Source organism: Hemisphaericaspora subhashii (assembly GCF_019202705.1).
Source record: "Hemisphaericaspora subhashii strain CBS 10753 chromosome Unknown scaffold2, whole genome shotgun sequence".
Lineage (NCBI taxonomy): Eukaryota > Fungi > Ascomycota > Pichiomycetes > Serinales > Debaryomycetaceae > Hemisphaericaspora > Hemisphaericaspora subhashii.
In genome coordinates, this window is record NW_026057213.1 from 14,310 (window position 1) to 27,311 (window position 13,002).

At 35.4% G+C, this 13,002-nt stretch overlaps 5 protein-coding genes across 5 annotated transcripts; 3 read left to right on the forward strand and 2 right to left on the reverse strand. All coding sequences in view use genetic code 12, as the record gives it.

Moving 5' to 3' along the window:
- Nucleotides 1-2,450: 2,450 nt before the first annotated feature.
- RME1 (Rme1p) lies at nt 2,451-4,046 on the forward strand (the record flags this gene model as incomplete). The annotated part of the gene is made up of 1 exon (XM_049410721.1): nt 2,451-4,046. The coding sequence occupies one exon, from the start codon at nt 2,451-2,453 to the stop codon at nt 4,044-4,046; it is 1,596 nt and encodes a 531-aa protein (XP_049265532.1).
- Nucleotides 4,047-5,722: 1,676 nt separating this feature from the next.
- AGP3 (Agp3p) lies at nt 5,723-7,270 on the reverse strand (the record flags this gene model as incomplete). Its single annotated transcript, XM_049410722.1, has 1 exon — nt 5,723-7,270. The coding sequence occupies one exon, from the start codon at nt 7,268-7,270 to the stop codon at nt 5,723-5,725; it is 1,548 nt and encodes a 515-aa protein (XP_049265533.1).
- Nucleotides 7,271-8,981: 1,711 nt separating this feature from the next.
- Nucleotides 8,982-9,318, reverse strand: J8A68_000989 (H(+)-transporting V0 sector ATPase subunit e; the record flags this gene model as incomplete). Its single annotated transcript, XM_049410723.1, has 2 exons — nt 8,982-9,183; nt 9,311-9,318. The coding sequence occupies 2 exons, from the start codon at nt 9,316-9,318 to the stop codon at nt 8,982-8,984; spliced, it is 210 nt and encodes a 69-aa protein (XP_049265534.1).
- A 197-nt stretch (nt 9,319-9,515) lies between these two features.
- On the forward strand, nt 9,516-11,282 carry VPS23 (ubiquitin-binding ESCRT-I subunit protein; the record flags this gene model as incomplete). Its single annotated transcript, XM_049410724.1, has 1 exon — nt 9,516-11,282. One exon carries the CDS (start codon nt 9,516-9,518, stop codon nt 11,280-11,282), a length of 1,767 nt encoding a protein of 588 aa, XP_049265535.1.
- A 274-nt stretch (nt 11,283-11,556) lies between these two features.
- J8A68_000991 (pseudouridine synthase) lies at nt 11,557-12,984 on the forward strand (the record flags this gene model as incomplete). Its single annotated transcript, XM_049410725.1, has 1 exon — nt 11,557-12,984. The coding sequence occupies one exon, from the start codon at nt 11,557-11,559 to the stop codon at nt 12,982-12,984; it is 1,428 nt and encodes a 475-aa protein (XP_049265536.1).
- Between the last annotated feature and the right edge of the window lie 18 nt (nt 12,985-13,002).

Consider the following 13,002-nt stretch of genomic DNA (forward strand, 5'->3'; position numbering starts at 1 on the left):
ACACTAAAATTGTTTTGTGCAACGTTCGATATTCGTTTCTGATTAAGCATTCACCTTCTTTTAAGAAAACTTGTATTTGTTCGCTTTCCCCATAATATTGACTGGCAGGTAATTTAAAAATCTTTCCGAACCCCCACCCCTCCATCCACAAACGAAATCTGGTCGGGACACAAACACGGCTAACGGGAAAGGTACATGCTTTGCCATGTCGTAGCCCCCCCATTCAAAACGTTGCCGCAGTATTACAAATGACAAACGAACGAAGGCATGCATAAAAAGAAACACTCATAAGGGTTGCGAAAATTATCACTTGATTTGATTCTGTCTGAAACATCATGGTAACATTTACGTAGCCTCGATGAGAGGAGTCTCATGCCCAACCTCGCCTGAGGACGTGCGAGACATTACTATCCCCTTTTTCGTGCCAGATTAGAACATCAAGCCCTGAGGTGATGTTCCATGGTGTGTCTCAGGGGACACGAGGTTGTATTTTCACTAAAAATTTCTATATTGCGGGTCATTAGGTCCCTATGTAAAAGAAATGTGAGTGTCAAGGAGAAGTCAAAATTGCGCAGTTTAATATCCGAATTGTAGAAAAATTTGTCCTTGGATTTACAGGTTAGGGTAACCATAATGCTGGTTGGAAATATTTTATCTTTTCCGAACAGTGCAACATCACGGAACTAATTAAAGTATTTCTTTTCTTCATTGTTTTCCTACCTAATTAACCATCGATGAGCATGCATGAGTAATACTGGGATGTGACACACTGGGAGATGAATCACCTAAAATTTAATTTGGTTAAAATAATAATAAGCTTTTTAGGGATAGCCATTGCGCAAAAAATCCGGCAATGAAACATCATTCCACGGAAGGCAAGAACCCACCGAAACCAAGAAATTAAAGGAAAACCAAACCGAAACTGCAACTAAAAAAGTTGTGTAATAACTTTAAAACGAAAACAAAAGTCAAATCCGCCAACGAATCGTATTGCCTGACAAAACTAGAATTACAACAGTTGTCAATCAGGATGAAGGGTTGGATGAATAAATCCGCCAATGCCAAGGCTTTCTGATGGTGATTAGTGGTCATCAATCATAGTCACGTAGAAGCCGGCCCTAAAAATTATGGCTAATATACTACGGTCTTGTGCCCAGGGCAGCAACGTCAGAAGCTCGCAAAGATTTATGATGGAAAAATAATCAGCTTGCCAAACCAAAAAAAAAAAGCCTTACGAAATACTGTATCCCCCACGAAATTTCAACGGCTCTGGTTATCTGCATGTATAAACTAATTAAACGTTATGCAGAAGAAAATGATTGTAAATGTTTATAGAATCAGATTATAACTCCGTACCCATCGTTATTCAAAGAAATCCCACCTTTTCCTATCAAAGAAGAGACCTCTACAACATGAATCAACGGCCCGAGTAAACCCGAGACCAGAAAACTCGACAGAGAAGAAAAATTGTGACCCTGCGAACTGTCATGGCTCTAATATTTCTTCGACATGTTGCAGAGGTGCATGGGAATAATTTTCAAACTTAGGTTGATGCGAAACTTTGCCAAAACACTAAAGACGGCCCTACTCACCATTCCTGCAAAGTATATTTCAATTCTTTATGTTTTGTACTTTTATGCACAAGACCAACTCTCTTTCTCCACTGCGGTACACTTCCGAGATCATCTAACAGGCACGATTAAAGGCAGCTTCAACTCTTTGGTCAAGGCCGGTGCTTGAAAATCATTTCTGACTCAAAACCACAAATAATTCAGTAACAACTGAATAAATGATAGAAACCAAAACGTTACACAAAACAACGTTGAAGCATATTATAAAAAATAAAATATTTTCTATAATTTAAGAACTCAGACCCAAAAAATAATTCTAGGTTTTAAAATAAAATATTTTTTAAAAACGTAATGTACAGGTTAAAAAATATTTTGTATCAGTACTGTGATTAAAATATTTTTTATTTCTTTTTTTTTTTTGAAAAAGATAAATTGAAAAAAATAAAAAAATAATTCAATAATTATTTATTTTGAAATAGCAAAACCTCTTAAAAAATAAAATGGTCTTTTTTTTGGGATTTTAGATATAAATACAAATCAATAATCTCGTTCTTCTGTTCGGGTTTTTCCTTTTCAGAATTTTCAATTTTATTACTTTTCCATTATTACTCTTTAGACTTGTCTGATTTGATATCAACAATTAACCTCACTTCACTTCAACAACTACAACAACATTATAATCATATAAAATTTCCTATTTGATATAGACTATCAAAAGAAACAAAAAAGAACGATAAGAAACCCATTAAAACCGGACACAAAAATTATACCAACTATAAGGAACAAGATCAGTCAGTCAGACATTAATTTCTCTTAATAAACATTTTACATTTTACTATTTTACATTCAGACATTTAAGACATTTTCATACCACTATCAATGTTTAACTTAAATGACTTCCCAACGGAAGGTTCCAACTATCATATGTATGGATTAGACAATAACATACAGTCAACGACCTTTGAATCATTGATCCAACCACAACCAATTCAACATCAACATCAACACCTTCCACACCATCAGAATGACAAAGTAATCTTTAAGACCAACTTTGCTGACGATGTGTTTTTGAATGACACTTCCGTAAGTGGTACTGATTCTTTACTCAATTCCACAAGCACTTCAGCTACAAACACTACCACAACAACTCCATCAATGACATCCTATCCTTTGAATGATAGCCTTGACTTGCTGGTTAAATTAGACGATGTAGTTGATGTTTCAAACAACAACAACACCAACAATTATGACGAGTCTACCATGTTGACTATGAAGGCTTATAATCATCATAATACATTCCCAGTTGCTAACACTGCTAATGGTTCCACCATAAATCCAAGTGACTATACTAGCGAACAACCAATTGCTGCTGCTCCTATTTCTCCAGTTCCATATCTTATGTTTGATGCTAAGAACAACAGTGGTGATTATTTCAGTCTTGGTCAACAAATGTTACACCCTTACGATAACCAACAACAACAACAGCAATGTACCCACCTTCACAATCACAGCGATGAGTACTGTTCCATCCCACATCAAGCTCATCCTCTCCCAATTCATCACCACCATCACCATCACCGTCCAATACAAGAAAGTGAAGTTGAAGCCTTGCTTTATCATTACAACACCGATCCAAATACTCCACTCTTATATGATTTTGAAGTTTCTCCAAAACAAAGTGCTCAAAGTAAGTTTAACATGTTACGTCCAGAAATGTCATACCCTGACTTACCAAGCATGATGAACACTCGTAATTCCGTTGTGTTAGCTTCCCAAAGTGCTGAACATAGTCCAAAGGCTACCAGATATGAAACTGCTGGCAGATTGAATTCCGCCTTTGACGTTAGATCAGCCATGGCTAGGATGTCATTCAGTGAAGCATCCAACGGTGTTACCAGAACTCATTCCCTGAGTTCATTGAATGGTCATGGGACTTCTCCACGTTCTCATTATCATTCCCGTCTTCATCAACAACTTCGCAGAACTACTCCCCCAAAACCAATCAAGCCAGAATTATTTGCTAAATATACTGAAGAACAAGTTTCGAAGGTTAAGCTTGCTGAAACTGATACCAAATGTCGTGCTCATTGTAATGCTACCTTTTCAAATTATTTACAATTGATTGATCATTTTGAAGAATTCAAACTTTCTACATTTGAATTCAGAGGGTTTAAATGTCCAGTTCGTGAATGTCCAATGAACATGATCGGATTCGACAAGAAGGCTGACTTGAGACATCATGTTGTCATTGATCATTTCAAGAAGGGTAAAGTGATTGATGAATGCTTGGACTATTGTCAAGAGTTAAAGAGTATTATCTATGTCTGTCATGATGATCTTTGTGGTAAAGGTTTCTATCGTCGTGATTCCTTAACTAGACATATTAAGTTAGTACACAATGGGGAGCCTAATGTATTCAACCAAAGAAAGAAATTAGAAAACGCTGAAAAGAGAAGAAAGAAGAAGAAGCTTTAGAGAAGTGAATACATGGTTTTTGACCTGGTGTCAAAGTTTCCTTTCTTCCTTAGTTGCTTTCATTTCTTGCTTTAATTTTGTTGATTTCTTGGGGATTCTTCTTTTTGGGTTATTGATAGATATATTCAATGAACATACACTCGGTGTATGCTTTTTAAAAGAGGAATAATTATATATTTTTGTTTTCGCAGCTGCTATTGCTTTTTATTATTGTTTTTATTTACTTTATTGTTGCTTTTATTGATTGGTTTCTTTATTAGAGATAAAGCTAAACTATTTTTTACTTACTTGCAAATAAACCTTTTCACTTCTCTCTTGTTGACATTTATTATTTAGTTTTAATTATTAAAAATATACAAAAACTTTTCATATTTTAATTCATTTTCCATTTGTAGAATATATTGATACCCTGAAACTAAACCAGACAAGGCAGACAAGACCTGGAAGTGAGTCATGTCCGAGTCAAGGGTTGTTTTCCTTGCATCATGATATGTTGATCCAAGAAGATACGGGGTGCATAAGGTTCTGCCAAGTTTCAGAATGTCAAAATGCAGCCGAAAAAGCTTGTTTTTCTTAGCAACCCAAAAATAGACCAGAGGGAGGGGGGTTCTTAAATAATGATGTCGCCTTCTTTTTATGGACTGATTCACACCTGATACTTTCATTTATAAACCCCACCTTCTTTTAGAAGATCAATTTCGGAAAAATTCGGAAACTCTAAGAACAAGCTTTTTTTTGTTAGTGAATAGGGTATTCTATTCGGAATAATTTTTCCACGCCTCAAGGCAGTTTCCAGAAGTATAATTGCGCTTTAATTACGACGTACATATGATTCATATGTAAGAATCAGGCCATTATGTTTATTGTTTAGAAAGATAGTCCACCGATAAACGGACATAGGTTGAAGATAACCGAGGAATTTCTTTTTTTTGTGCATTAAAGGTGAATAACCTTTCTTCGAAAGTTTAAACGTGCAAAGCTTCTTTTGACGGCTACGGAGTTTGGAACTCTGGCGATATCAAATTGTCAAACCCCAGAATCAATCATTTGGTGCAACCCATAGATGATACCAAGGAGATAAGTGAAGGAAAAAAAAGGCTGCTATGTAAACGAATAATAGGGGACAACCAGGCGGAAGGTGATGTCAAACAGTACCACCAGACTTCTACCACTAGAATTTTACCACTAGATTTTGTTGGGTCTTGAGAAAAGTAAGCTTTTTTTGTAAACCTCTATTGCCACTGATTTGGCTCAACAAACACAATTAAGCGTGACCAGTTTCTATAACCTTCTTGATAATCTTATACTTGCTAACCTAAATTTCAATAAAAACAATTCCAACAAAAAAAATAGGCGGATACTTAAAGAATTTCCCGACGAGTCCATATAGACCACTCCCCGAACCAATCGATGGCCAATCAACTCGTTATCGTCATAAACTTAGAAAATAAAATCAAAATAGTTTAAAGAAGGAATGGTAATAGACTAGAATCTCTAGCAGAGTATGGATAGTGTGTATCTTATCAGTATGTTAAATAAGCTATTACTTCGTTGTTGCAAAACGTACAAAATAAAATTCAATTGACTTTCATTCTGGCCAAGGCTATATGTAACGTGGCGATATTATTGTATATTAAATTAGAATTAAGAATATTATTAGTGTATATAAAGCTTCTTTACGGAATCCAAGAAAGTTTGTTTGCTTCATCAGGTATATCCACATCTTTTCTTCGTCCTTCATCCAAGTTAACTTGATCCAATTTGATCCATTTAGTTTTATTCCAGAATTTATATCCAAAATAAATCACAAAGAAGAATGGCAATAAGATATAAGCATCAACCCAATTAGCAGCATCAAATGGTTTGAAATATGACCAACCTTGAATTAATGCCAAGAAAATATTAAGCACAATACCGATAATAGGTAAGATAGGATACCATAATCCTTTGTAGGGTAATTCATCAACTGATTTACCTTGTAATTTCCATGCTTTTCTAAATCTAATATGATAGTAACAAACATTACCCCAAACAATAAAAACAGCAACACCGGATAAATTAACAATATAACCATAAGCATTAGCAGCACCAGTACTTACATTCATCATGGAAAGGAACCCACAACAGTTCATTAAGATGACTGCGGCATATGGAACCCCACGTTTATTAACTCTTCTAAGAATACGAGGTGCACTTCCTTCATGAGCTAAATTAACCATTGTTCTTGATCCAATATAAATCGACGAATTGATTGCCAGGACACATGTTAATAAAATGAAGGCATTAACTAAATGGGCACCACCTTCCCAACCAGCTCTTTGGATTGCGATTGTCATTGGAGATCTTAAAGTTTTAGTTCCAGCAGCTAATGCTGATTCATTAAAAGGAACTGTTAAACCATAACTGATTGCAATACCCATATATATAATCAAGATTCTCCAAAAAGTCTGACGAATAGCAGTTGGGACAGCTACACTTGGATTTTTAGCTTCTGCAGCTGAAACAGCAACAATTTCAGTTCCACTATAGAAAGTACTTGCAAATACAAAAGTATTCACCACTCCTTTGAATCCATGATTAAAAGCACCTGGATCATTCCAATAATGGAATCCAAATGCTGGAGTACCTTTAACACCACCAGCACAATAAATGATTGCAAATAAATAAAATGCAACCAATCCAACAATTTTCATTAATGCTAACCAAAATTCCGCTTCTCCAAATGCACGAACTCCCAAGAATTGGAATGCCATAAAAAAAGTCCAAAATATTAAAATATATCCATATAAAGGAACTTGTGGTCCCCAGAATTGCATAATTGCAGCCACTGTATTATATTCATTAGCCAACACCGCAATCCAAATAATCACATAATTCCAACCCACAGCACAACCCCAAGCATGATCAACAAGTTTATTACCCAATGTTGAGAATGTGCCTCCAGTAGGGTATAATGTAGCCAATTCACCTAATGATTGCATCATACAAAAGGCAATAATACCAATAATACCAAATCCGATAATAAGTGATGCTGGACCATTAGCTAATGCCAAAGAGGCACCGATAAGAATACCAGGACCAATGATACCTGCTAGAGCGATAAGGGAGATATGTCGATTTTTAAGGGAATGTTTTAAATGGGTATGACTATCTTCTGTTAATGTTTCATCAACTGAAAAATGTTCAGAGACTAAATCTTTATTTTTTTCAACTTCCATAACCATTTTTTGGCAGTGTTACTTTGCTTGGTGATGTTAAAGTTAAGCGGCTCTTCTGTGGGGTGATGTGTGAATAAGTACCTAGATGTAATGTACTGATGATGACTTATCTTTGATAGGATATCTTTGCGTAATTTTCTTTAAGTAAGCAAGATGCTGCAACTGTCAAAAAAAGGCTTAATTATTGGTAAGAAAAGGAAGCAAATGATATTCAAAACTTGACATGAAAAGGAGGATAAATGAAATATTTATATTAAATAAAAAAATTTATTTATCAAGTCTGAAAGAAGAGAGAAGAGCAAAGAAGGGGGGCTGATAAGCATCCTGCCTCTCTCTCATCTTATTACTGTTTTTTTGGAAATACGTTGACGTCACATGGGATTAGTTAATTTATTATTAATTTATTATGGATTGCGCATTTCCATTGTTTCAGATGAACCACAGTAATTTATTTATTATGTCTTTGTGTCTCACCAACGGAAATCAATGGACTAAACACCTTTACGAAAGCCATGAATCAATTTACGGAAATGCCACAGCACAACGTTACATCGCATAAACAAAGAAGCTCTTCTGTCATTCCTAGGAAGGTTACGACATACGTTACTAAGAAAAAAATTTTACATAAGAAAGGAATATAGTGGGACCCTTCAGGTTTCATTACACAATAAAGTAATGTCAACCACACTAAGGAAAAAGTACACCACACGATCCATACAACAGACATAACACAGGATGTATCAAAAGTAGTGAAATGTCCATTCTATGGCTTGATCTTCTCCATAATTAGAACCCATAATTCTAAGGAAATGTAAATGAATTTGGGGCAGAAACAGGAGTGTGTCTTAGCTTATCTTTCAAACAACAGCCATTATTTTTAGGAGCTAACCCCATGAAAATGATGACTCTTGTTGAGGGGACGACTACTTTTTCGTATATAAACATTATCTTGATATAATACTACGTTTATTGAACTATATATGACTTATTATTGTTGAATATGTATGGTGATTAAAAAAGAAGGAAAATCAAACATCGAAAAATTTTTCAAAATTTTTTATCCCCCATGAAATTTAAAAACTTTACACCAAGAAAAATTAAATGAAACTGGATTACCCGGACAAACCATGTATTTTTGAAGAACCCTAACCCATTACAGATTGTATATATCTCCCCTCTAGCTGATGAATGAGGGGATGGAAGCACAGAGATAGGAAGTGTGGATGTAAATGACCTTTAAGTTATATCGTTCTGAGCATACGATTATCAAAAAGGCAATTTACTACAGAGAGTGTGCAGCGCAACTTGACATAACCTTTTACACCACCCTTCAACAATTGCCACAATATCTCCTTTTATATTTAGAATATGCCTTACTATTGTGATGAAGGGAAGTTAACATATATGTACTCAAGTTAAACAAACTGGAGGTAATTTATGTGATCAATCCCTCAAAAATATTTATTAAAAACAAAACCAAATAAATGAACTGAAATGAAATAGCTATATATATATGGATTCAACCGCCCTCCTAGAATCAACTCGTTGGAAATATGATGCACCCACCTTTTTATTCTTGATGAATTGCAATTTAAATATGACAGTTTGTCACCATATGAGTGACACACACTTTTCACACAAAAAGTACTCTTCGTGAGTATGAATAATCCTGAATAATTTTCTCTATATGGAAAATATAAACCACATGTATCTAAGTCTATTCTGGTCTTAAATCTGATCTTCTTGGTGCTTCCAACGGATGTAATTGTGCCAAATATGTAATTGCCCACATCAAATAACACATAGCTAAACCTAATATAACAGAGGATCTAAAAACTGTAGTATTTTCCTTAGGAGCAAATGTCCATGCTAAGCAGGATAAAGCAACTGTGACTATAAATACTAATATAACAGTATATCTATAATGTTTAGCGTTAGTTGTCAATTGTTCTTCAGATGTATCAGATACAAAACAGTTGGTTTTCATCTAGACTCAATCAATCAATTGATCGAATGAATCCTCCAGTAGTGAAACATATAACATACCCACTCATTGCTATCTAATCTCTTCTTCTTGGGGAGTCCTCTAAATTGTCAGATGGAGGAAGGTTGGTTAAGTGAAATGAGATTATTCTATGGGCATTTTTTCGGTTGGTCGAGATTGGCGATACGGAACAAAATTTAGAACGGCAAAACCAGACGAGACAGTTGTACAGTAGACTCTGATTCACCAAATAAGGATAGTTTGCCAATGGATCAACAGGCTCCACTTTCGGAACAAGTATCCAATTGGTTGTTTAATGTAATCCAGCCCCAATATATTTATAAACAAATAGTATATGGTCATGTCTATCAATTCTTACAATTCCACTTAAAGAAGAATCTTAACTTCAAAATAAGAACCAAAGTTTATACATCAAGTGAAACAGGTCAATCTGATCTATTAATCAATTTATTCGGTACGATTAAAATAAATGATGAAATCAGTGTACCTATAGAAATTTGGATTCCATTAACTTATCCATTTATTGACAATCCTGTTGATAAAGGTGTACCTCGAGTATTTATTATCCCTGATCATTCCAAAAATTGGTATTTAAAACCAGGAAATCAGGTAGATAGTCAAGGAAGATTCTATCATCCTTATTTATCGGCATGGTATCGAGAATGTATGGCAAATAATCAAGATTCTTTAAGAAGATTTAATTTATTAGAATTGATTAATATAACCTATCAAACAGTTATTGCTGAACCTCCAATCTGTTCACAACTTCCAGCAATGGTTTCACCAAACTTAACAGGTTCACAGTTACCACCAAACCTAACAGGACCACAATTACCACCAAAGCCTGCAAGAATACCTACTGTCCAATCACCACCTACAAGGATATCTCCGGTCCAAGCCCCCGCATTTCCGACAAGATCTCCAAGCTTATCTACTTCCAGAATTACCCCAGTCGTACCACAACAAACTACGGGCCCTCCACCACTTCCTGCGAAACCACCAAAGATCCAATCACCCCACCATACTGGGAATGGTACTACCAGCAATACCATCCCGTTGAAATATCAAGCTCCGTTACCATTACCAAATCAGGGACCAGAACCTGGGCCCGTTCCCATTAGACGTCCACTGTCAGAGAATTTTCAATATCCTAGAGATTCCTCGGCTTCGCCACTTCCTCCTATAGGTTTCCAAGGTCGTCAACAGCCACCACCCCCACCACCTCCGGCTCCTCCTGCAAATTTGCAAGCACAGCGTCCCATGGCTTATGAGCATACCCAAGGGATGCAGCAATACCAGCAATACCAACAACACGAACAACAATACAAACATCCACAGCACTATACAGGAAATAGCATGAACCAAGCTCAGCATGCGCCAGTTCCAAAGCCAGAACCGATTGATTTGATGGATGCAGAAAGCTCGGAGAGACAAATTTCTCCAATAGACACCAAACGTCAAGAGATGTTACAACAACTTTCAATCAAGATAAATTCATTCCTAACTGATCCTACTAGTCAATCAATCAATAATGAAGTCCCTATTATAAATGAACAAAGTAACAAAGTTGAAGCATTGTATAATCAATTAAGTCATCATTATCAACAAGGTCTTAGAAATAGTCAGAATTTAGATGATCATTTAGGATATCTTACATCCCAATTAACTAATTTAACCAATTTAAATCGCGATTTATCAAAATTGGATGAATTGAATAGTAATTCTAGAGATACTGTATCAACGGGGTTACAGAGTAAGATTAAGTTAGACGAATTGGTCATACCTGATCTGCCATTAGTTAAGCAATTGTATGAAACTGTGCTGGAGATTAAGTCGATTAAGGACACTATTGCTTTGATCTCAGGAGGATTTCATAATCAGTCTGAAATTATTAATGATTCGAGGTTGGAGATTTGTGTTAAGACGGTGAGAAATTTGGGTAGAGAATTGTTTTGGTTGGAATTAACAAAGAATGAAATTGCTGATAATATTATGCATTTACGTCAGCACTAATTCATTGCCTAGATTGCCCCATGATGGGAAATACAATTAATTCTGAATCAACTCGTTAGAGACCTCTTTGGTATACGTATTTATAATTGTTTAATAGAACCAAAACAAGCTAGAGACAGATGTTTCCCAATTAGGAAATGGTGCTCGCCGCACGATGTAATCCCAGTTTTTTTCCTTTCCTCTTCGCAACTTTTTTTTTCACATAAAATTTTCTCTCTTCTGACCTTTTTAAGAGAAGACGTAAACGACAGAAGCAACATACATAGGAGTTATTATGTCTGAAGAATTCGTTATCAAACCAGAAAAGGTTACTCCAACCAATGACACTTCTGAGTGGCCATTGTTGTTAAAAAACTTTGACAAATTATTAGTTAGATCTGGTCATTATACCCCAATTCCAGCTGGGGCATCTCCATTAAAAAGAGACATTAAATCATATATTTCTACCGGTGTAATTAATTTAGACAAACCATCCAACCCATCTTCTCATGAAGTTGTTGCTTGGATTAAAAGAATTTTAAGAGCTGAAAAAACTGGTCATTCAGGTACTTTAGATCCAAAAGTTACTGGTTGTTTAATTGTTTGTATTGATCGTGCTACTAGATTAGTTAAATCCCAACAAGGTGCTGGTAAAGAATATGTATGTATTGTTAGATTACATGAAGAATTAAAAGATGCCAAAGATTTAGGTAGATCTTTAGAAAACTTAACTGGTGCTTTATTCCAAAGACCACCATTAATTTCTGCTGTTAAGAGACAATTAAGAGTTAGAACCATTTATGATTCTAAATTAATCGAATTCGATAATAAGAGAGGTTTAGGTGTTTTCTGGGCTTCTTGTGAAGCTGGTACTTATATGAGAACTTTATGTGTTCATTTAGGTATGTTATTAGGTGTTGGTGGTCATATGCAAGAATTACGTCGTGTTCGTTCAGGAGCAATGAGTGAAGCTGATAACATGGTTACTTTACATGACGTTTTAGATGCTCAATACGTTTATGATAACACTAGAGATGAATCTTATTTGAGAAAAATCATTCAACCTTTAGAATCTTTATTGGTTGGTTACAAGAGAATTGTGGTTAAGGATTCCGCAGTCAATTCTGTTTGTTATGGTGCTAAATTAATGATTCCTGGTTTATTAAGATATGAAGAAGGTATTGAATTATATGATGAAGTTGTCTTGATCACTACCAAGGGTGAAGCTATTGCTATTGGTATTGCCCAAATGACCACTGTCGATTTACAATCTTGTGACCACGGTATTGTTGCCAAGGTTAAGAGATGTATTATGGAAAGAGACACTTACCCAAGAAGATGGGGATTAGGTCCAGTTGCTCAAAAGAAGAAACAATTAAAGGCTGATGGTAAATTAGATAAATTCGGTAGAGTCAATGAAAACACTCCAGAAAACTGGAAGAGTGAATACAAGGACCATGATGAAACTCCTGCTCCACCAGTTCCAGAATCAAAATTAGCTGCTCCAGAAGTTCAATTACCAAAGAAGACTTTGATTGAAGAAGTTCCAGAAGCTAAAGAAGTCAAAGTAAAGAAGGAAAAGACTGATGAAGTAAAGAAAGAAAAGAAGGAAAAGAAAGATAAGAAGGAAAAGAAAGACAAGAAAGAAAAGAAGGAAAAGAAGAGAAAGGCTGAAGACGATGGTGAAGTAAAGTCTGAAAAGAAGAAGAAATCTAAAAAGTAAGTACGCATACTTGCTGTA